The sequence below is a fragment of the Dryas octopetala genome, chromosome 1 (assembly GCF_963921425.1).
Source record: "Dryas octopetala chromosome 1, drDryOcto1.1, whole genome shotgun sequence".
NCBI lineage: Eukaryota > Viridiplantae > Streptophyta > Magnoliopsida > Rosales > Rosaceae > Dryas > Dryas octopetala.
Genome location: NC_141366.1, coordinates 21,282,134 through 21,304,199, shown reverse-complemented (window position 1 = coordinate 21,304,199; position 22,066 = coordinate 21,282,134). Strand labels below are relative to the sequence as shown.

Genomic DNA, 22,066 nt, shown 5'->3' with positions numbered 1-22,066 from the left:
TAACCTTTTTTGTTTGTTTTTATATTGTTTTGTTTTTTGGTGATTGTGAGTGGTGCATAGCAATAGAATGGGCCAGGAGGTGTCATTGATGCCAATTCAGCTTAATGCGCACTACAACAGAGTCACAGACCATGAGGAGTCCTCGATGTCATTTTAGCTTAGTTCACTAGAATGGCATGATGGGTTTTTCGATGTCCTCTTAACATAGTGCACTAGAATGAACCATGAGGGTCATAACTTTGGTGCCATTATTTTGGGTTGTTAAATCCTTCGTTCCATTTTAGTTTTTCATTTTAGCCAAGTGCACTAAAATGGACCACGATGGATCCTTGATGTCATCTTAGGTTAATGCTGTGAATCGATTCATGAGAAGTCCTTGGTAACAATTGAACCTAGTGCAGTTAAATGGACTATGAGGGGTCTCGATGTCACACAAAGGGAACTTGATGCAGTTGTAGTTTGGTGCACTAAAATTGACCACTTGGATTTCTTTCACACAACATGAATCCTTAAAGATAACCAGTAAGAATCACATTTGCTTCAACTTTCTTAGGAACCATAAGATATCTTGTCCATCCCTGGAGTCACAGAGGAATCTTTAAAACCATAAAACCATCTTCTCTCATACCTCATATGCATAAAACTGGTATTTAACAACTGAAAGTACACTACAGGCGTACATTATTAATTAAGGAGCAGCTGCCTTACTTCCGTGCTCTCTTCAACAGAAAGCGTAATGAAAAAATCCCAAGAGCGAAGGTCTGCCAAAACCATCCTCTTGAGTTAGCAGGATCCACCCTTTTAGCTAGATGCCATGCGTACACAGCCTCTCCAATATGCGCTGCAGTAGCTAGAAGGAATACCAGTCTCACAACCCGCATTGAACGGAAAAAGAAGAGGCTAATAGCTCTGATGAGTGGCACAGGTCCTATGTCTGGCAAATATGCAGCACAAAATAGTGAGGCCATGCCAATCACACAAAAGAGCCAGGCATATATTGTAGGGCCATCCAGAGTTTTCCTTTTCCTCTCCTGCCAGTATGAGATTGTAGCAGCCATGCCCTCTCGAGGAGTCACCATTGGGCTATAGCCAAGCTCCTCCTTAGCTTTAAGGTAAGAGAAATAATGGGTAACACCAACCTGTAATATATATTACAGATTCAGAAATGTTGACAGAGACTTGCATAAATATAATTGGATACACTAACCCTGTGTCTATACAGGATGGGAATCCACAGTATATCAATCAAGAAAAACACATTGATTGATGGTCTTCTCAAAAGATTAGAGCCACACCCACTATTTCCTGAAGCTCAATTTCTCCCCAGATGAACCATATTGCCATAAGAAACTGTGAATAAGAATAGACGAGCTTGTCCCACCCATAATATAAAAGAGCACAACCTCAATATCATTTCAAGGAGTGAAACAAGTGAATACAGTCTAGGGAAATCATGTGTGTTAGATGGACAGCCTTCCAAATGAACCAAAATTTTATTCACTCTTCACATTGCAGACATTTTTGTTTTCTATTGAGGGGAAAACGTTATATGTATAAAGATAGAACTGCCATATACATATCTCCAAGTCTATTCGGTCAAAGAATAAAAGTGAAAGGGATAAGCAAACCTTGTAGACTTCAGCAGGAAGGATCAACGGCTGAGGAAGCCACCATTGATTCAACCATGGGTATAAGATCGTATAGACTGCTCCAAAAACCTTTCCCAAAAGAAGAGCATGAGGTACAGATAAGGAAGCCTTTGGTAGTTCATAATCCAAGCTTTTGAGCAGAGGTCGGATGAACTCAAAGGTGTTGACTGGAGACCCTGTAAGAAAGATTGGTTTTCAAATTTTACATTTCAGACATTACTCTTGATGTGTAAGAAACAGAGGTTGTAGTACAATAATGTGTGTAGAGTGGAGTAGATTCTAGAGTTTAAAACTTAGCCGTGTTACCTACTTCCAGTATACAATTTGACAAGAAAGAAAAAAAAAAAAAAAAAAAAAAAGTTAAGGGTTGCATTGTTACCGTCAGATACAAAATATGGCTGGCCAGCAGCAATGGGATGTTTTTCTTTATCTTTCCCAGGAATGTCATTTAAAAGTCCCATGCTTGCCAATACCAGTGCAAGTACTAGGTTATCCACGTAAATCCAGTCTGTTTTCACATTTGCTTCGCCAATTTTGAATGGAAGCAGGCCTAACTTTGCCAGGGACACTATCCTTGGAAGGTGCCTTTCTTCACCTGGTCCATAGATAGCAGCAGGACGAACTGCACAGGTATAAAGACACTTCCCATTCTTCTTCCTATAGAGCATAGAAACAAAACCACACCTCAATATATAATTAATGCCAAACTAAACAATAACCAATATCATTATCAACAAACACTGTTGAATGCTTACCTAAAGAGGAAATACTTACTTGAAGGGACGAGCGTTGTACTTTAGAACCAACTGCTCGGCGATTGATTTTGTACGACCATATGCATCAACATGGTTATCAATAGGGAAATAGGGTAAGGCCTCATTCCCATTCACAACCTCCTTTCCCCCAAATACAACATTGTATGTGCTCACATAAACAAGCCTTTGGATCCCGAACTCGAGACAAGCCTCCAAAATATGACAGGTTCCATTGATATTGACCTCATCAACACGACCAAATTGCAGCATTTCCTTCCCAGACATGCCATATGATGCAAGATGGAACACACAATCCGCCCCGCGTAGAGCTCTTTCAACATCCCTTTTCTGGGTAACATCCCCTATTCGATAGAATCCCAGTTGTCGAATCAGCAAGTAGATTAGTTAGAGCAAGTGGGTTAGTTAGTTTCAATCTGTTAACTATTTCTGTTAATTAGTTTTCAGTTCTGATTGAGTATTTAAGGATTGCAACAGTGACCTCAGTGAGGAAGACTTGTAATATTGAGATTCTGAATACAGTACCTAATTTTCCATGTTAGAATTGCTTTTGGTTTATTACAGTTATTCAAAAGCCCCAACGTGAAAAATTGAATTGAATTAAGCAAAAACCCACTTTGTTCTCCTGGAAATCACTTCAATTCAATTATAAGACAAGACATAGAACATGAAGCAAGCAAGCATCCAATGAGGATGGTATTGATAATGATGTGAAGGGTAAAAGAATCAGAGAAAACCCAGAAAGAGAAACGAAAAAAATGAATGATTGAATTTGAAATTGGCATTGGCATTGGGGAAATCGAACATTATCGAACCTTGGATGCAGTGGACGCCGAGTTTGCGGAGACGGTCGGATAAAGGAGAGGTGGTTCGGAGGTCAATGGCTCGGACTTGATGAGCTCCTCTTCGGAGCAGCTCCAAGCAGAGTGCGGAGCCGACGAACCCCAACCCACCGCTCACCACAAAAGTCTTGCCCTCTATGCCTTCATTTTCGCTTAAGTGCATGTTTACTTTGTTTACTTCGAATCAATTCACAAGACTCACAACTCACAGTACTAGTGGAAGATGGTACCAGAAGAAAACAGAATGATAGAAAGAAAGACTTGGATCTCATGTGCTGTTGGTCCATGCCCAGGTGGCCATGCCATGGGTGTCTAATTTTTTCAAATTCATAATTATTTCTGATGATAGGTACAAACTCAAATTTAATTTCACTGTTCTAACTTCCCTCCATTAAAGGAGTTGAAAGTTTTCCCCTTCTCAAAAAAAGAAAAAAAGAAAGTGACAATAATATGAATTTATTTATAAACATGCGTCTTCTGTTGATATATATTTCAAGTTAAACATGATGATGTATGATTTTTGAAATTCACTTCGCATTGTAATTCAATGATCGAAGTCGTCTATTTTTTAAATCTTTATATAAAGATCATTCTTACATAAAATTAGATAAATAAAAAATCATTAAGATATCTAATTTTGATATTTATATATACACAATAATAAATATACATATATTTTGAATGATAAATTTCATACACATTATATTATATTAATGATTCTCCACGTATTATAATTTGGATAAATTCGTAAGATCACATAGACATGTCACATGCTGTTATCATCACATCACAATTATTTTACCTACTACAGTTCATCTAGCATATATAACATAAATATCAACTTTTGTAAGATAAAATTGTAGGGAAATGATTAAGGGATGATGGAAGAGATGCTTAGGAGTTAGGAGAGGTATGCTTAAACCCTACCTCTTTACCTCGTATTTGCTTACATGACGTAAACGTGAGAGGCAAAAGATCAAATTACTAGAGCAGATTGGTTTTAGTGGCAAGTGTCAAGAAAACCTGCTCTCCATATTCAGGCCATTTACTTGTAATGTATGTTGTTAATGATTATTTTAATTTCAAACGCCAATTAAATAAACACTTGGGGTGGTGGCGCAGTTGGCTAGCGCGTAGGTCTCATAGCTTCTGAGTGATCCTGAGGTCGAGAGTTCGAGCCTCTCTCACCCCAATCACTTTTTATTTTCTTTTTCATTTTATTCTCAAATCAATCAGCTTGGACTTGCTAAAGAGGGAGCTGTTGGCAACTAAAGGCAGAAAGAAACATATATGTTTGTTCTCCCAACTGGGACTTCGTCTGTGTTCTTTGTCTGCCTAGTTTTGGTCTGTGTTCTTTGTATTATTTGAATGGAAGGGCAAGAATCTTGGTGTCATTGTGAACAAATTGTCTTATAGAGCCGTATATGTATATGCTATTTGGAGAGAGGGAGAGAGAGAGAGAGAGAGAGAGAGAGAGAGTGGAATTAATAAAAGGATTTTTTCATAATTAACTATAAGCCCTTCAGAACCAATGATTCAGTGATGCTTGATTGGAAGGAACATCTGATTTGTTTGTTTTTCTTGTTGTACTATGTGTTGCTTACTCTTTGGGGTTTCCTTAATTGTTTTTTATGGCCCTGGTGGTCTCTCTCTATCTTTGGCTTGATGTTGAGCCTTTGCATGTTTGTTGTTTCCGTTTGGGTTTTTGTTTTGTTGTCTTGCTGCTGCCTGATTGTGGGAGTTAATTTAGCCCTTTTTTTGTTGTTTAATAAAGTTGATTTACCAGTAGAAAAAAAAAAACATGAAAAAGAAAGTGTAGATTTTTACAATCCACAGAAGAAAGTGTGATTATATAGCTCACTATAAATGAATAGTGACAATGTAATACAGGTTGTGATGATATACCCTTTCAACACATTATGACCTTGGTAAGAATGCTGCTATTCATGGGTAATTATTCAAAGCAAATACAAGCAACAACAAAAAACTGAAGAACATATTAAACTACTGGCATCAATTGTATGATTCTCTCTATCCTCATCATGGTTTGGGAGCAAGACCAGCCTTGAGCTTTTGAATGGTGGCTACATCAGTCTTGAAGGATATAGCCAACACATCGTCGGCGATGCCAGTGGTGAACAAAGTGTTGGGAATTGATACAGTTCCTGCATTTGCACTTCCAAAGGCAGAAATTGCTACAGCTGGGTTTTGTAGTTTTTCTGTGTCAGCATTGTACTGGAAGTGCACAAGTCCCTTGGGAAACACAAACAGATCACCTGCTTTAAGTGTCTGTGTGAAGAGCTTGTTGGTTGTGTCAACAAAACCCACTTCAAGGATACCCTCAATAAGGAAAAGGAGCTCAGCAGAGCGAGGATGAGTGTGAGGTGGGTTGGTAGTGCGGGATGGGAATTGAATGACGGCGTATGAAACACTCTGCCCATTAAGAGCAGGGAACTCAGCAATGCTTGCCTTAAATATCTTGAAGGTTTTCGGTTCAGGTTCATCTCCAACAAGAGCACGCATGCCGGTGAATGTGAAGAAGTTTCGATCCACTGTTCCATTTGGAGGCACTATGAAGTCAACAATAATATCCGGGTCACTGGCCATTGCCAATTGAACAATGACAAATGAAGAAATTAGTAAAGAGAAGAATTTAAGGGTAGAAGTTCTTGAAGCCATGGTTGGGAACTTGATTAATTTGTAGGAAATGTGATATGGTTATTGGTATGATATTGAGTAGTTGGATGAGGTGTTTGGGCTTCTACAAGGGCACCATTTATAGAGTATAAGCTGAGTCACATTTAAGGAAGAGGCTAAGGGGTTTTTATTCTTGCAGCAGGCCTATTTGGTGTCAAGTGGAGATGAAGATTACAATGTTTCTTGTTGTAGTTGCAGGTCAACAGTTGTTTGTTTGTCCTTTCTGAAAAATATACCAATAGCATTACAACTTCTGCTCGAATTTGACGACTAAAGATCAAACAGAACAAAAACACCTCCCCAAGTGCAAGGTTATCTTTTTTAAAACAGAATATGAAGGTGTGTTCAATTAAAGAGACAGATTGAGACCTTCAAAAAAGTAAGAGCGACCAACTCCAGCTCATCTTTTTTCACCATAATTGCATGGTAAACCAATGGCTAAGTTAATAGGCTTAATAGCAGTTTTCTAATCAAGTCACTTTTCAGTTAATCTGAAGCTGAATTTGCCAACGTCAAAGCAGTAGCGGAAGTGTAAAGCTTGCCATTTCATACTCATGTGTAAGCATTGGCATTAACAAACACGTTTGCATTAATTTCATACATTGTGACTGTAGAAGCTGTTTAATAGTGTCAAAGTTAAAAATCAATTTAACCTCAATTTGCATTATAATTTCTAGTGACAATATTGGTGTACCAGAAAATAAGGTGTGCCAATTTCTAGTGTTTGTTTTTTGTTTTCTTTTCGGATTTTTTTATTTTTATTTTTTATTTTTTATGAATGGCATCTTCATTAACTCAAGAGGAGGAAAGCACATGACCAGATAGGATCATAGGAGAGAAGGTAAGCCACACACTGGCTCCTCCTCAACCCATACCATAAACTCAGTGCAAGAAAGTGCAATCCTAGCTAGAGAGTATCCCTTGCAACTACACTTCCTCCATTGACAAGAGATAGAGCGAAAGTGCAATATGAGGGTCTTGGTGCCCTCAACTACACTTCCTCCATTGACAAGAGATAGAGCGAAAGTGCAATATGAGGGTCTTGGTGCCCTCAACTACACTTCTTGGACATCTGTTTCCAACTTGCTGTTCTGAAACCCAAATCTCTATCCACTTGGAGCCCTACTACAACAACAGGTTAAGAACCCTTGAATTTCTTGTGGTAGTTTGAGTTTATAACTATTTTCATATAAAGTTTATAAATTATTTACACATTTACCCCCCCTGAAACTATAAATTTGTCTCACTTCACCACTTAAAAGTTTAAAGTTACATTTTATCTCTTAGAAGTTTATCTCTTGTTCCACATAATTCGAAACCGTCAAGTTTGTCAATTCCTTTGTTTGAATCGATGACTTGGCATCTATGTAGTGGGGCAATTTCGTCATAAATTCAAATGGCGACATTGATGGACTTGACAATTTCGGATAATGTGGAACACTGGATAAACTTTTAGGGGGTAAATTGAGATATTAAACTTTTAGGGGGTGAAGTGAGACAGTTATAGTTTTAGAGAGTAAATGTGCGAATAAATAAAGATATCTATATAAGTAATATTTTTCAAACTACATAATAATATAATGGGTGATTCTCGCACTCCCTCCTAGTTCAGACAAGATCCTATACGGTTTCCTTTATGCCAATCCTATATGAAGTTTTTCATGTGTAAAAGATTCCCGTATAGGATTCTGTCCGAACAAACTTCACGTATAGGATTGGCATAAAGGATTCCCGTATGAAATCTCGTCCGACCAAAGTGTGGATGATTTGGGTGTGAATGCGAAAATCCCTGATAATATAACACTGTAGGAATTTTATAAAACACACGTTTATGCTTATCAGATATGGATGCAGGCTGCACATCATTGTGTGTTTCCTCCAAACTGGAGGTGATTTGCCTACTTGGATTATAGAGAATTGGTCCTGGTTTACTGATGCCTCTCCCTTTCTTCTTGCTGGATTCTTAAGGATATGCACAGCACAAGCAAAACAAGAACACGAGGAGCAAGATAAACACAAAGATCTAAACACATAATGTAAACAAAAACATAAGGAAAAATAAATTAGAGTTGTACGGCGAAGCTGCACAGAACTCTCACACAAGAACTCTCAAGACTTACTCTTAAAGTGATTAATTCAACTGAATAATCTGAATGATATGATTTATAACAAGGTCACCTAGTCTTATATACTAGGAAAAACCTCTATGCTGTTAATTGCACCCTTCCTAGAATATGAAGTAGCAGCTGTAGCAACCTTCATGTACTTATCATATATAAATGCATTCAAGAATGTACCAAACTCAATGATTCTCAAACTGGTTTTCTAGTAGTTCTCGGTCTTGGAAAATTTGGGAATAACAAAACAATCTTGTATTTCGAAGCCAATCACCTGAACCAGCATAAGTGCTTGCTGTTAGACATGAAATACATGACTTTTGGGTTATACTTAATTTTGATGTTTTTCTTAGAAAGTATGGTTGAGCTGCAAGCTGCTGCATGATTTTTATTATTCGAGATCATTTTGGCAGACACATTGCTGTTGCTAGCAAGAATATCTGCTTCTGTCCTGATCTTGTGGCTGAAGTTCATACTCCTAAAGTAGTAGTGGGGCTGCTCATGTGAAGGTTCAAAGCCTATCAGTTGGTATTCTAAGCTACTTACAGTATTATTTGCATGGCCACAGCTGTGTTCCCTGGAGAATTTTGTCTGTCATTAATTCTTGATATTCACATCTACGTTGGAAAATTCTCCAATATAGTCTTACTCATTTTTTTTTTTTCAGGAAGCCAACTTTGTTGCTGATGCATTTTCGGATTGCATACCTTATGTTATTCTTACAATTGGCTTAATGGTTTACCTTCTACCATAGTTAATAAGCTTTTGTTTGATGTGTCTGAAACCTTGGTCTGTCTTCATGTTCTTGCTTATATAAGTAGTTAAAAAAAGGTAGTCCTCAATGCAATCCAAAACCAGTTTTGGATCAAATTTAAAGCGAAGAACTGCTAGATATATGTTCTTATTATGTTATTGATCGATTTTCATCAACCACACTGTAAAATCACAAAATCCAAATGATCCACTTTGTAAATCAAAATTGAGTTCAACATTCAAAAAGAAAAGATATGTGATTATTTGATTGACAATAAACGTTGTAACAAGGTCATACAGATTGATAGCATACTCTTTTCAACACGTACATGAAGGGTAATTATTCAAAGAAATTTAAAAAAAAAATAAAGAACAAAAAACTGAAGAACGAAGAATTAAAGTACTGGTTATCAATTCTATCCTTATCATGGCTTGGGAGCAAGACCAGCCTTAAGCTTTTGAATGGTTGCTACATCAGTCTTGAAAGATATAGCCAAGACATTGTCGTCGATGCCAGTGGTGAACAAAGTGTTGGGAATTGATACAGTTCCTGCATTAGCACTTCCAAAGGCAGAAATTGCTAGAGCTGGGTTTTGTGCACTGTACTGGAAGTGCAAGAGTCCCTTTGGAAACACAAACAGATCACCTGTTTGAAGTGTCTGTGTAAAAAGCTTGTTGGTTGTATCAACAAAACCCACTTCAAGAGTACCGCCAACAAGGAAAAGGAGCTCAGCGGAGCGAGGGTGAATGTGTGGTGGGTTCGCAGTGCCCAATGGGAATTCGAGGACTGCGTACGAAACACTCTGCCCATTAAGAGCAGGGAACTCTTTCAAGCTTGCCTTCGTTATGGTAAAGGCTGAGGGATCAGGTCCTCCAAAAATATTACGAAAGCCAGTGTATGTGAAGAAGTTTCCATCCACTGTTCCATTTGGAGGCACTATGAAGTCAGTGAAAATGTCCGGGTCTCCGGCCATTGCCAATTGAACAATGGCAAACGATGAAACTAGTAGTGAGAAGAATTTGAGGGTGGAAGTTCTTGAGGCCATGGTTTGAAACTTGAGTAATCTGTAGAAATGTGATATGGTTATTGCTATGATATTGAGTAGTTGGATGAGGTCCTTGAGTTTCTAAAAGGCACTCTTTATAGTTGGATGGAGTTTGTATTCTTGCTGCAGGCCTATCTCATGTCAACAGAAGATGAAGATTACAATGTTCCTTGTTGTAGTAGCAGTTTTACAGTTGTCTGTTTGTCTTTTTCTGAGAAAGATACCAAGAAACTTGGAACTTTTGCTCATCTTCATCATGACTAAATATTAAAATAGAAGTATATTCTCGAATATTATGACCACAGCTCAACTGATTTTCAAGAGATTTTACCTTTTTACTATATATGAAAATTTAACAAGCAAGAGTGCTTGAAAGTTGAAACAATGTTAGGCCTTATCCAAAAAATTTAAATGAAGCATTTTAGATTGTTAATTGAAAAAAAAAAACAAAAAAAAAAACAAAAATTGAAATGGAACAATACAACACAAGATAATCTGTCATTGACATGATCAGACACTGTGGCCTGATTATGGGTCCAAAGCTTGCAATAGAAGAAAGGGTGGGAAAAGAGATAGAAGACTATATGCTAGTTGCTGATCATATATTGTAGTTGCTGGAGCCAGTGTTTAAGTTATGGGACAGATGGAAAAATAAGTTGAAACATTATGTCAGTTTCTAGATCAAAATGGCCTGGTTGAGGCTACCGTGCTTTAGACTAAAAAAATTTACTTACCAAAGGATATATTTTAAGTTTTTTTTTGGCTTCTTTTCAGTCAAGAGTTTCTGTTTGATGTGCTGTCTCAAATGAGGTTTAATCTGCAGCTCAATTCGTCAATGCCAGAGCAGTAGCATTGTAAAGCTTGTCAATTCAAATTCATGTGTAAGCATTGGCATTAACAAACGAGTTTGCATTTGTAGCATTGTCAATTTTAAAGTTGTTTGATAGTATAAATAAAATTAACTTGGCCAAGAAAAAAGGCTATTCATTAAATCAAACAGAAAAATATTACAAGAGCACATCTGCTTGAACTAAAGGAACAAGGCAGGAGGATTCTTCCTTCAACCAAACCATACAATCATAGAGATCCAAACCTTTTTGGGCTAGACATTGAGTAACCTGGTTTGCAAATATCTTGGCCTATAATACTGGATAAACAAGGATGGAAAAGCTTGAGAGGCAGCCTTCATCTCAATGACAACATTACCTTCCATTTCCATACAGTCCTCACCCAACACCATTTGAACAGCAGCAAGAGCATCAATTTCCACAATGAGATCATGGAAACCAAACTCTTCGGCAAAAAGAAGATCATATAAGTTATAGCATATCATTAAAAACCTCTATTTCTGGAAAAATGGGGTAACTTTCTACTTGTAAATTCTCTCCCCTAGGAAAAGTATTAAATATGTGTTCTTTTTATGTTATTGATCTTCATCTACCCCCTGTAATAGTTTCCCCCTCACCCTCACCCTCACCCTCACCCTCCTCCCCCCATTTTTCCCTTTCTTACCAGAGTGTAATATCACAAAGACCAAATGATTACGTAACTCAAAGTTGAGCACAACAGTGGAAAAGAAAGTCAGGCTTTTTTCTCAAATATTCAATCACAATAAAAGGAAACTCTGATTCTGATTCTTATTCAATAATTGTAATCACAATGTAATTCAGGTTTGTGATGCAACACATTATAGGTAATTACTCGATCCGGGCTAATAAAAGCAACAGCAGAAAACTGATCAAGAACGAAGATATCAAACTACTGATATCATCATGGCTTGGGAGCAAGACCAGCCTTGAGCTTTTGAATGGTAGCTATATCAGTCTTGAAGGATATAGCCAGGACATTGTCATCAATGCCAGTGGTGAACAAAGTGTTGGGAATGGATACAGTTCCTGCATTTGCACTTCCAAAGGCAGAAATTGCTAGAGCCGGGTTTTGTGCATCAGCATTGTACTGAAAGTTGATTAACGGCGAATGAAGAAATTAGTAGTGAGAAGAATTTGAGGGTGGATGTTCTTGAGGCCATGGTTGGAAACTTGATTAATTTGTAGAAATGTGATTTGGTATTGCTGTGATATTGGGTAGTTGGATGAGGTACTTGGGGTTCTACAAGGGCAGTATTTATAGAGTAGAGGTTGATTCAAATAAATTCAATGGAGTATGAATTATATTCTTGCTGCAGGCCTATCTGATGTCAAGTGGAGATGAAAATTACAATGTCTTTGTTGTAGTTGCAGTTTTATAGTTTGTTATTTTTCTTGAAAAAGATACCAAGAGCTTTTGCTTGTCTACATCCTCACTACATTAAAATGGAATACCAAGAGCGTTATAGGCTCGAAGTTGACAACCACCGCTCAAGTCAAGCTTAGGAGTGTTTTTAGCTTCGCTCTACAGAAAATGAAAAGGCAGGGTGTGGCCATTTGAGACTTCAATTTATCTCTTCTACTTTACAAAATGTGATCTTTGATGAGAAGCCTATAGTTATGCCTGCTACCCCTGGCACCGTCCTTATTCCTCCAACAAGTTGTATGAGCAACTCCAATGGGTACGGTATTAATTGGATGCGGTTACAAGGGAAGCAAGTTTTGGCCTACACAACAGTAGATATACATTGCTCAAAATTAAGCAAACGGCATATGGGAATCAATGAATAAAAGTACCATGATTGCTTTTTTGCTGCCACCAATTCCTAACCATTAAAGTATATGGATTTTACAACACGTAGATAAATATTAAAATAATATGTTCTCTAACCATTTGCTCTATTTGTTTAAAAGAAATTTTTTAGGTAACAAATTTTTATGTTAAGGTGTCATATAAGTCAGTAAAAAACACTTTTTATCTAAATTTTTACCCCATTCCTTGGAGACGCTCTAAGTTGGAGGAGAGGTGGAGCATCAATTCCGTTAGGTCGTTAGACTCCATAATCTGTCATCAAATAAGCAAACATCAGGAAAACATGAATATATATCTTCTAAGGTCTTATCTATTAGACTCCCTAAATTTCCATTGAATAAAAACAACATGAGGAATCATGAAAGCAAGAGTTATACAGAGTCAAGTCTAGCTGTAAGTAAACATAATATGGAAGTCAAGGTGGGAGAGAGAGAGAGAGAGAGAGAGAGCTAGCTTTAGTGTTCAATGACGGATCCACCGAGGGACAAGGGTGGTCGCCTGACCACCCGCCCGTCGGAAAAGCCTTGCCAAACTCGTTGGGCGAACTTCTTGAAATGATCAACTGCAAGCACGCCTACAACTTGTTCGACAAAATGTTTGAATGGTTGTGAGGCATTCTTCACCCCTTTTTTTATTATTATTATTTTTTTAAGTCTGGTCCAAAAGAATGTGGTTTTGGAGTTAGGAATTAAAAAAAAATGACTAAATAAACAAACAGGAGCCCGATAGGTGTTCTCCATTTATTCCGAATTCACATTTTCTCAAACCTTAACCCCTTACCCAGCCTCATCTACCACCGCCCCACCCGCTTGCAAGTCGCCGCTGGCCAGCCCCCACCCTTCTGCAACCTCCTGCCTCCCGCCAGTTTTACACTATGAACCCTCAAAATAAAATTCCTAAATCAGTCACTGTCTATACTGTAAGGCAGCGGAGGAGCAACATTTTCCATAGGAGCCCAGAGCTTTACATTGTTTTCTGTTCCGCACGTTGCAAAAATAAGAATATGTGGATGGGGCTCAAGCTGCATTAGAGCTTGGGAATCGCCCATCGTAACACGCACATGTTTAGCTTCATTCTTCATCCAAATAAATATATGGCCACAGTATGTCACTCCCACTCAATACATGCATAATCATCATTGGGGCCAAAGAAGTTCACTTCGATCCTTTGAAACATGTGTCTAAATTTCTATGACCCAAAAAAACTTGTGGCTGCTTGCATGTCAAGTACGTTATAGATAAATGAGCTCAGGCAGTGCAGAAGATGGTGATCGAGGGACCCAACCCCATATTCTTCTGGAACAGATAAATGAGCTCAGCATAGTACGTTACAAGTTATCAGAAAAGAAAAAGAAAATAAGAACCTCATCAGCAGAGAACCGGCGCGCGAGTGAAGCATCTGGGACAAGATTGTCAAGATAGACCCTTTTCTCTCTTGCAAATCTCCACGAAGCCATGTCCAATATTTCCCATTTGGCAGAGATTTCCTCACCGAGTACAAACTAATTAAAACTGCTCATTTTGTGTCATTGTGGGACATTCCATCACCTTCATCAGATATAAAAATAATAATAAATTACTCATAAATCCAGTTTTTGAAAGAATTTTAATTGGAAACTCAGCTAAATAAAAAATTAAGTTCTAGCCCATGATCTGTTCGTGTACTCGGATGCGGAGAGGAAAACTTATACTACCAACGCTCGGCGGGTCACCAAGGGCTCGGCAACCTACCAAGAACTCGGTGCTTGCAGATGCAGATGCATCACATCTTTTTTTGCTTGGAGATGTAGGATTTTTTTTTGCAGATACAGGGTTTCTGCAAGTCGCCGAGCGCTCGACAACAAATGCTTAATAGAGCGCTCGGTGGACAATTTGGGTTTCTACTTAAGTTTTTGATTGGCTTGGCTTAACTTTTTTTTTCTCATTATAAGCTTCTAATTAAAGGACCAAAAAAAAAAAAGACTAATTAATTTTTAAAATTTTCCTATAATTAACATTTTTTTTTTTTGCAATAGTTATTTGCCCATCCAACCCAAAAACTGACCCAACCCAACACGAGCCCACTTGACCCAAGAGCTTCATCATCATTTTGGTGCTCTTTTTTCCTAGAGATTGAAGGCTGCAGCTGCCCAGGTAGTTTCAATATTCTCCTTTCTTCTACAGTTCTACTTCATAACTAGAAGATGAGTAGCAAACTAGCAACTTAATTTCTCCCTGTGGAGTGTTCTTGGAATCCGCCTTTAGCTAAGAGAAGGAGATGATAGATGGGGCCTAAGTCGAGCATTTACAGGCATGAGTTGAGCCATTTAAAGTGGTTAAAAATGCTTGGCACATTATGGACTTTGGGATCCTTTTCTGCACTATAGGTCTCTAGTTAAGGAAGCCTTAATTTGGCAGGCGTAATGTTAGGAGTTGCTTTTGTATGCCACAACCAAGCTTGTTCAAGGTCATTAGTCAAGTCTTTGGCCGCTTGCTTGTGTGCAAGGGTATACAGCTCCTCGTACATTTTGATGTTTCTTGATGTAATCTTAAAAATGGCTCAGAATGCTCTTTACAAGGGGGGTGACTAGTCGGTGGAATGTTGAGCTTGCTCACTAGCATAGATAAGAGCATACACATGAGCCTCTGTACTCTTTTGCCATCAATATAAGAAGCATATTTATTCAATTATCTATTGCATTATGAGCTTTTCCTTTTGTTTTATTATGTGATTGCTAGCTATTTGTTGTTTGTTTGATGCTTGCAAAAATCTAATTTATCGTGTTGATCATTGCATTTCAAGATACTCACTCGGCTGACTTGTTACCTAGAAGAAGGTTAGCAAGTGTCGCACGGTCCGTCTTGTGCTGTAAAAAGCCGGCCCGTGACACATAGGCCTGCTGTTTAAGAGGACCTTGTCTGTGAACCATTACTTGGGTGTGAAGGTATCTCAGAATGTTCTCTCCTTCACCATGTTAGTCTTCTTCATTGAGGTTCCCATGATGTACGTTGTTATCCCTTCTGTGAGGGTTGTCTTGCCGTGGATCTATATTGTGACTACCTCATAGAAACTATCCTCAATGTTGAGAGGTTTCAACTATTATAGACGCCATGCCTTTGATCACAGTTTTTCTGTTTCCACTGTCCGATTGTATGGCAACTTGGGATCTTACCCGGTTGATATTATATTCAAAAAGTGTTTTTAAAAATTTTCTTCCCTATTTCATCTATATTTATAACTGATGAAAACAAAAAACATTTTTTGGAAAGAATACCAAACGGTAAGTTTTTTTTTACAAACTAGCTATGCGAGCTTGTAAGGCAATAGTGGAGGGCTTCGGGACCTTCTTGATTTGTGCTTTGATTCAGTGAATGCCAAAACATCCAATTGATTTGTGTACATCCAGATTGAGTTCATGATGTGGATTTTTTTTCTCAAACCAAAATTAGAGGAAAGTTTGCATAATACGTTGGCAAAAACTGAATAGTGACAAACAATGTAATATAGATTGATCATTGATGGCATACCCTTTCAACACTGTTAACCAGGAACTAAGAACACATTAAGGGTAATTATTCAAAGCAAATAAAAGCAACAACAAAAAACTGATAGAGAGCAAAGATATTAAACTACTGGTCATCAATCGCATAATTGTTTCATTGATCATGGCTTCTTGGGAGCAAGACCAGCCTTGAGCTTTTGAATGGTGGCTACATCAGTCTTGAAGGATGTAGCCAAGACAGTGTCATCAATGCCAGTGGTGAACAAAGTGTTGGGAATTGATACAGTGCCTGCATTTGCACTTCCAAAGGCAGAAACTGCTATAGATGTGTCTTGATATTTAGCATTGTACTGGAAGTGCAAAAGTCCCTTGGGAAACACAAACAGATCACCTGCTTGAAGTGTCTGTGTAAAGAGCTTGTTGGTTGTGTCAACAAAACCCACTTCAAGGGTTCCATCAATAAGGAAAAGGAGCTCAGCGGAGCGAGGGTGAATGTGTGGTGGGTTCGCAGTTCCCAATGGGTATTCAAGGACCGCGTACGAAACACTCTGCCCATTAAGAGCAGGGAACTCTTTCAAGCTTGCCTTTGTTACGGTGAAGGTTGTGGGATCAGGTCCTTCTCCAAAAAGAGTACGAAAGCCAGTGTATGTGAAGAAGTTTCCATCCACTGTTCCATTTGGAGGCACTATGAAGTCGGTGATAATGTCCGGGTCTCCGGCCATTGCCATTTGAACAATGGCAAGGGAGGAGATTAGTAGTGAGAAGAATTTGAGGGTGGAAGTTCTTGAGGCCATGGAATTGGGAACTTGATTAATTTGTTGAACTTGATGTGGTATATATTGGAAGCTAGGTGTGATATTGGGTAGTTGGATGAGTTTTTTGAACTTATAAGGGTTCCTATTTATAGATTTTCAGTTGAGTCAAATCTAAAGAAAAAAGGCAATTGGGTTTGATTATAATATTGCTGCAGGCCTGTTGGAGATGAAGATTACAATGTCTTTCTTGTTGTAGGTATGTAGTTGCTGTTTTACAGTTGTTTATTAGTTGGTTTTCTTGCAAAATATACCAAAAGTTACAACTTTTGCTTATCTTCATCGACAGTTTGACACTAAATATTAAAATTGAACAGAATACAAATATATGCTTTAGACCTTTAGATTTCCATCCAATCGATTAGAGAATATTAGCTGGGTTTACAACATTCTCTGCTGACTATAATTTCAACAAAATACGATTTGTCTTCAAGAACTTGTCCTAGTTCTTGACAAACATAAAAGGTTAATTAATGTCGGTTCCAACTTAACCTCAAATTTGTTTTGTGGAAAAACTAAAGAGAACAGCTTTGCATTGATACAAGGCTAGCTAAAAGCCTAAAACGCACTATCCTTACAAATGTAACAGAAGGGCTTGTTGGCCTTGTCTTGTTGTCTTATTGTCTCATTGTCTCATTATTCATAAAAATTAGATAAAATAATAAATGCCAAACTCCATTGGTCGTGCTAGAAATAACACAAGTGAAACTTGCAGGGCAAGAAAAGCAGAGAAATAAACATAAAGGCAAATGAAACAGATCAAAATAAAATCCCTTAATTGATACTATGGAGTCTACCAGGAAATTGAGAGAATTCTAATTCTCAAAGAATTTTAATTCTCAAAGAATTTTATTAATAATAATAACCAAAGGCCTAAATTTGGCTTATATAGTTCTCACAAGCCCTAGCTTCACTAGGAAGGAAAAAATAAAATAGGAAATTAAATGACAAAATTCAGAAATAACTTAAAACACGGTTTTAGACTAGTAAACGACTTTATTTGGCCTAAAACGCCCATATGTCACGGAAAAGCTATGTGTTGCACTCGTCTCACGATTTCGTTCGATTTGATATATAATTTGACCATATTCTGACTCTGAACCGCCTTCCTCCAAAATCAGAATTTGTCTTTCTTGGACTCGCGACGATCAAACTGCTGCATAAATTGCTCCGCCATCTTCTCTGCATCATTAACTGCTCGACATGACTTCCTAATCTCCCCTTGTCTGCCGGTAAGGACTTGGACAGCTCCCAACTTAACCATGGCCTGGCCGAATTTAGTAGAGAAGCCTGAACTATTGGCTATTGTTGTGACGGTGGCTTGAGTTATGGGGTCCAAAGCTAGCTCTTGGTCAATATTAAGAATTCCTCTACCGGCTCGTATTTGCTTGTAGAATGAGTTATCGACAATCAACGAACTTGTCAAATTCTGGTCCAGATTAACAGCATTGTTGTTGTTTGAATTTTGAGGGCAGATGAGTTTCAGCCTTTTAAGCAATGTCAGATCCATGGTTGGGTCAGATTTGCCGGTGTTTTGGAAATTGTAAAGACGATCTTGGAAGAGAAAACAATGTGCCACCCCAACAGTGTGACCACCTACATCATGAAGCATGCATATGTTTACAAAATCAGTATGCCATATATGCATATAAACATGTCGCGAAATTTTCTTTCATCAAATAGTCTGGCATGTTATGTTGTAGTGTGTCAATCTGGAGCATTGATCTGGTTGCATAACATGTCAAAAAATGACAGTACCCTAAAGATGTCACGATATTTTAAAAAAAGAAATCATTGAAATTTGAAGAACAAGAAAAAGAGGAGTTTGAGTTATATTGTTAGTAGTACCAAGAAGATAAACCATATCAGTGGCATCAAGTCCTTTTCTAGCAAATGCTGCAACCGATTGAGGCACTGATATTGAGGGAGCTGGGAGATCAACATTTGAAGCAAGAGAAACCAAGCCGTCCCTTCTCCCTGTTTCTACAATGTATCGCCCTCCTCCACTCTGAAATTGTACATAATGATCAAATACATCATTGTCATTGTATTAACTTAACTTTAACCCCATAAATATTATGGTATTAACCATACCATTATTGGTTAATATAATTTATGTTAATTTCCAAATAAAATGAAATTAAAAAATCCTACTCTCACTTTAAACACACAAAGAAAAAAAAAAAAAAGGGATGTTGGTTACCCAAAAGACAGCATCTCTGGTAGCCATTACAATGATATCAGCACAAGAGACAACTCCTGGGCACACGTTTTCCAGAGCAGCCTTTGCGGTGTCAATGACATCAAAACCCCGTACGCTTAGATTTGGAGGAGCTGTTTTCTCACTCGAGCTTCCATCTAGTAGAATCGATGCATCACATCCCTTCTCAAGCAAATATAATAGAATGGCATTAGCTCATGCAGATAAAAAAACATACACTAAGCCCTTGGGTAGCTCAAGTACGTGTTGAGGGTGGGTGAGATGAAAAGTTAGGATTAGGGTAGGTTCAGAGTTCAATTCCCTCTAATGTAACTAAAAATTAAAACACATACTATAGTCTATTTGTATATGGTAAATTGGTAATGTAATTTAGAAAAGTTAAAACCAGATCATTAATTCTCTCTCTTTAAAAAAAAATCTGTTGGTCACCACATTTTACCTCTTTAGTAGGAGTAAAGCTTCTGTAGAACAGGCCTATTGTCCCTGTTTCTCTCATAAATGGTGTGGGAGTCACAAATTGATGTGAGTCTCACACCCACACTTGTAAAGGGAGGGTTTAATAGGGCTGTGCCAAACTAGTTTTTTACAAGAAAAAGTGTGGCTACCAACCATACAATCCTCATTCCTCACCCAAAAAAAAAAGGTCATACACGTTTTGGGGTATACCCTTGTAGCCAGAGTTTGAACATGATGTGGAAATTTGAATTAACCAAAAATTGTCATTGTATTGAAGATAATAAATCTGGGAAATTCTAATTCATGAACATGAAAAATGCCTAAACCACCTCTTCAAACCATTTAATAAGTTTTACTGATGAACACAAGAAAAAGAGAAGAAAAGAAAGAAAGAAAGAAAGAAACTTACATTGACAAAGCAATCATGGAACTGCATGCGAATGAGGGCAGCAGCAATGGTCGGGTCCCTAAAAAACTTTGCCTTGACAACGCCACCCACAATACCTTCAACATCGATAGATCGCCGGCTGGCCCGGCTGCATTTTCCGTTGTAGAATCCCACCTCAAGTGCACCAAAGCACTGGCCTGTGAAGCTCACAAATATGAGCCCAATTGTTAGTGCCACTGCAGCTGTGCTAGTAGAGTACATTATTTCCATCTTCTGTAATTTAATTTGGAGGCACTAGTACTTAATGAAGATTAATTAATTAATGTGTATGGAACAAATTAAAGCATATCTTTCTTTTTCATTTATAGGAAGAAGGAACCAGAGGTGGAGATCGATGTGGTTTTCTATTACAAGTAGTATGCATGGTTTGCACGACTGGCTCCATTTAAACGTGCATTCATGTAAGAATTCAAATGCATGCATGTTTGTATATGTACTGTAAAACATGTATACAGAACAGCTTCCAAGAATTTGCTAATATATATATATATATATATATATATATATATTAGATTTGAGAATGAGAATCTGCAAGGGTCAAAGATAGCGTTTTTCTGAGCTAATTATCGTTGAAATCTTGGATCATCTTACTTTAATATCCTTGATTTTATTATAATGTGGACTTTTCATGATAATGGGTGATATATAGATGTCGACTTCATTTTTTGTTTTTCTTATTCTCTCTCTTTCGGTTAAGCATGCATGCATTTTTGAAATATTTTTATTGTATAAATATAAAAATAATCTGACAGGTTTAAAGGTAATTAATTCATCACTCTCTTGCCTATGAGACAAATTTTGAACACTAGTGAGTACATGTGGCACTCAATAGTTAGATCTAATACAATGCGTCAAATGAATTATTAATTTTAACAATTACAAATTCAATCCCAACAGTAATTATACATATTTATTTTCATAATGTGGATTCCAAACCGCACCGCCCTAGACAAATCGGTGGCCGATTTGGTCCCTTTAAAAAGCACGGTTAACCGAACCCAACTGCACATATATTTATTTTCATACTTTCACTAGTTGTCTACATATTTTCATTTGTTTTTACCAAGAATGATATTCCCTCAAACTATACTACCGAAAAGCAAAACAATGCTTAATAGGGAGCATTAATATTATAATATATACTTCTTTTTGTACCTGTGTTTTCTTTAATTTTTTTCTCAAACAATATGATTTCCTCCACTCATGACACCTAAATCCTCAAGAATTCTAGGACTGTGCAATTGGGCCTCCTTTTTAATCTTCTTGTCATTCTTGTTTGTCTTCTTCACTTTTGTTTCTTTTCTCCCATCCTACTCAACTCACTTATATATCAATGTAACAGCCAACTTTTTAAGCCTAAGTATATTTCAGGGCCCCGGCCCACAGCCCACTTATTAATGGCATCCAAGTATTGATGTCATTGCACTTACAAATTGTAGAATCTATCTTTTGAATTATAAGTTAATTCAAACGGTAGATTCTATGACCACCCAAAAATGTTGTTTGGACACCCCATCTTCAAATATTTTGTCCACAACTTATCCCTCTAGGACTCAGCCCAAAACCCACATTAATGCCATCCACTAATTAGTGTATGATGTCATGACCACCCACAAATGTCGTTTGGACAACCACCCTCCACAGCCCACTCCATTTTGAAATCCAGCGGTTTGGTTGCTAGCTTGACTCATGGTTACCGGAGAAAAGGAAATTTGCTGGTCAATTAAACTAGGAAATGCATGTGCCTGAAACTTTAATTTTTCCCGCATACACTACCAAGATGTTCACACCAAAATCTGTTCCAACCTTCTAACTGTTCTGTGATGGTCAAGTCAGTATGTTCAATTGTTGTGAATTAATAAAATTGGAGTAGCATTAGTTATAACTGAAGATTATAAGGAAATTTAGAAGATTGACTAAAATTTATGCCATTAGATATTTTTTAACCCTTTTTTAGAGTTTCGAAATAACTCTCAAAGTTAAGCAGTGCTCGAGCTCTACTTGAATAATGCTTAAGTCTTTTTTGAGTACTATTCGATAGGAGTTCAAACACTGCTGAATAGAAATTCGCTTACTAAATCTCTTAAACTCT

The 22,066-nt window shown here is 37.6% G+C and overlaps 5 protein-coding genes and 1 non-coding gene across 6 annotated transcripts; 1 reads left to right on the top strand and 5 right to left on the bottom strand.

Annotated features, from left to right (window-relative positions):
* Positions 1-473: 473 nt before the first annotated feature.
* On the bottom strand, positions 474-3,519 carry LOC147299080 (NAD(P)-binding Rossmann-fold superfamily protein). Its single transcript, XM_086228454.1, has 5 exons — positions 3,238-3,519; positions 2,424-2,766; positions 2,029-2,306; positions 1,629-1,825; positions 474-1,139 (listed from the first exon to the last, which is right to left on the bottom strand). Exons 1-5 carry the CDS (start codon positions 3,425-3,427, stop codon positions 705-707), a joined length of 1,443 nt encoding a protein of 480 aa, XP_086084580.1. The 5' UTR covers positions 3,428-3,519; the 3' UTR covers positions 474-704.
* An 852-nt stretch (positions 3,520-4,371) lies between these two features.
* TRNAM-CAU (transfer RNA methionine (anticodon CAU)) lies at positions 4,372-4,456 on the top strand. The gene is given in 2 exon segments: positions 4,372-4,409; positions 4,421-4,456. It is a non-coding gene; the product is annotated as a tRNA-Met (tRNA).
* Positions 4,457-5,304: 848 nt separating this feature from the next.
* On the bottom strand, positions 5,305-5,943 carry LOC147299078 (putative germin-like protein 9-2). Its single transcript, XM_086229479.1, has one exon. The coding sequence runs from the start codon at positions 5,941-5,943 to the stop codon at positions 5,305-5,307; it is 639 nt and encodes a 212-aa protein (XP_086085605.1).
* A 3,313-nt stretch (positions 5,944-9,256) lies between these two features.
* LOC147299077 (putative germin-like protein 9-2) lies at positions 9,257-9,877 on the bottom strand. Its single transcript, XM_086229447.1, has one exon. It carries the CDS (start codon positions 9,875-9,877, stop codon positions 9,257-9,259), a length of 621 nt encoding a protein of 206 aa, XP_086085573.1.
* Positions 9,878-11,647: 1,770 nt separating this feature from the next.
* LOC147299076 (putative germin-like protein 9-2) lies at positions 11,648-16,831 on the bottom strand. The gene is made up of 3 exons (XM_086229366.1): positions 16,389-16,831; position 16,063; positions 11,648-11,833 (listed from the first exon to the last, which is right to left on the bottom strand). The coding sequence occupies exons 1-3, from the start codon at positions 16,829-16,831 to the stop codon at positions 11,648-11,650; spliced, it is 630 nt and encodes a 209-aa protein (XP_086085492.1).
* A 1,135-nt stretch (positions 16,832-17,966) lies between these two features.
* Positions 17,967-20,175, bottom strand: RHS18 (root hair specific 18). The gene is made up of 4 exons (XM_086229350.1): positions 19,936-20,175; positions 19,053-19,232; positions 18,698-18,857; positions 17,967-18,445 (listed from the first exon to the last, which is right to left on the bottom strand). Exons 1-4 carry the CDS (start codon positions 20,173-20,175, stop codon positions 17,967-17,969), a joined length of 1,059 nt encoding a protein of 352 aa, XP_086085476.1.
* Between the last annotated feature and the right edge of the window lie 1,891 nt (positions 20,176-22,066).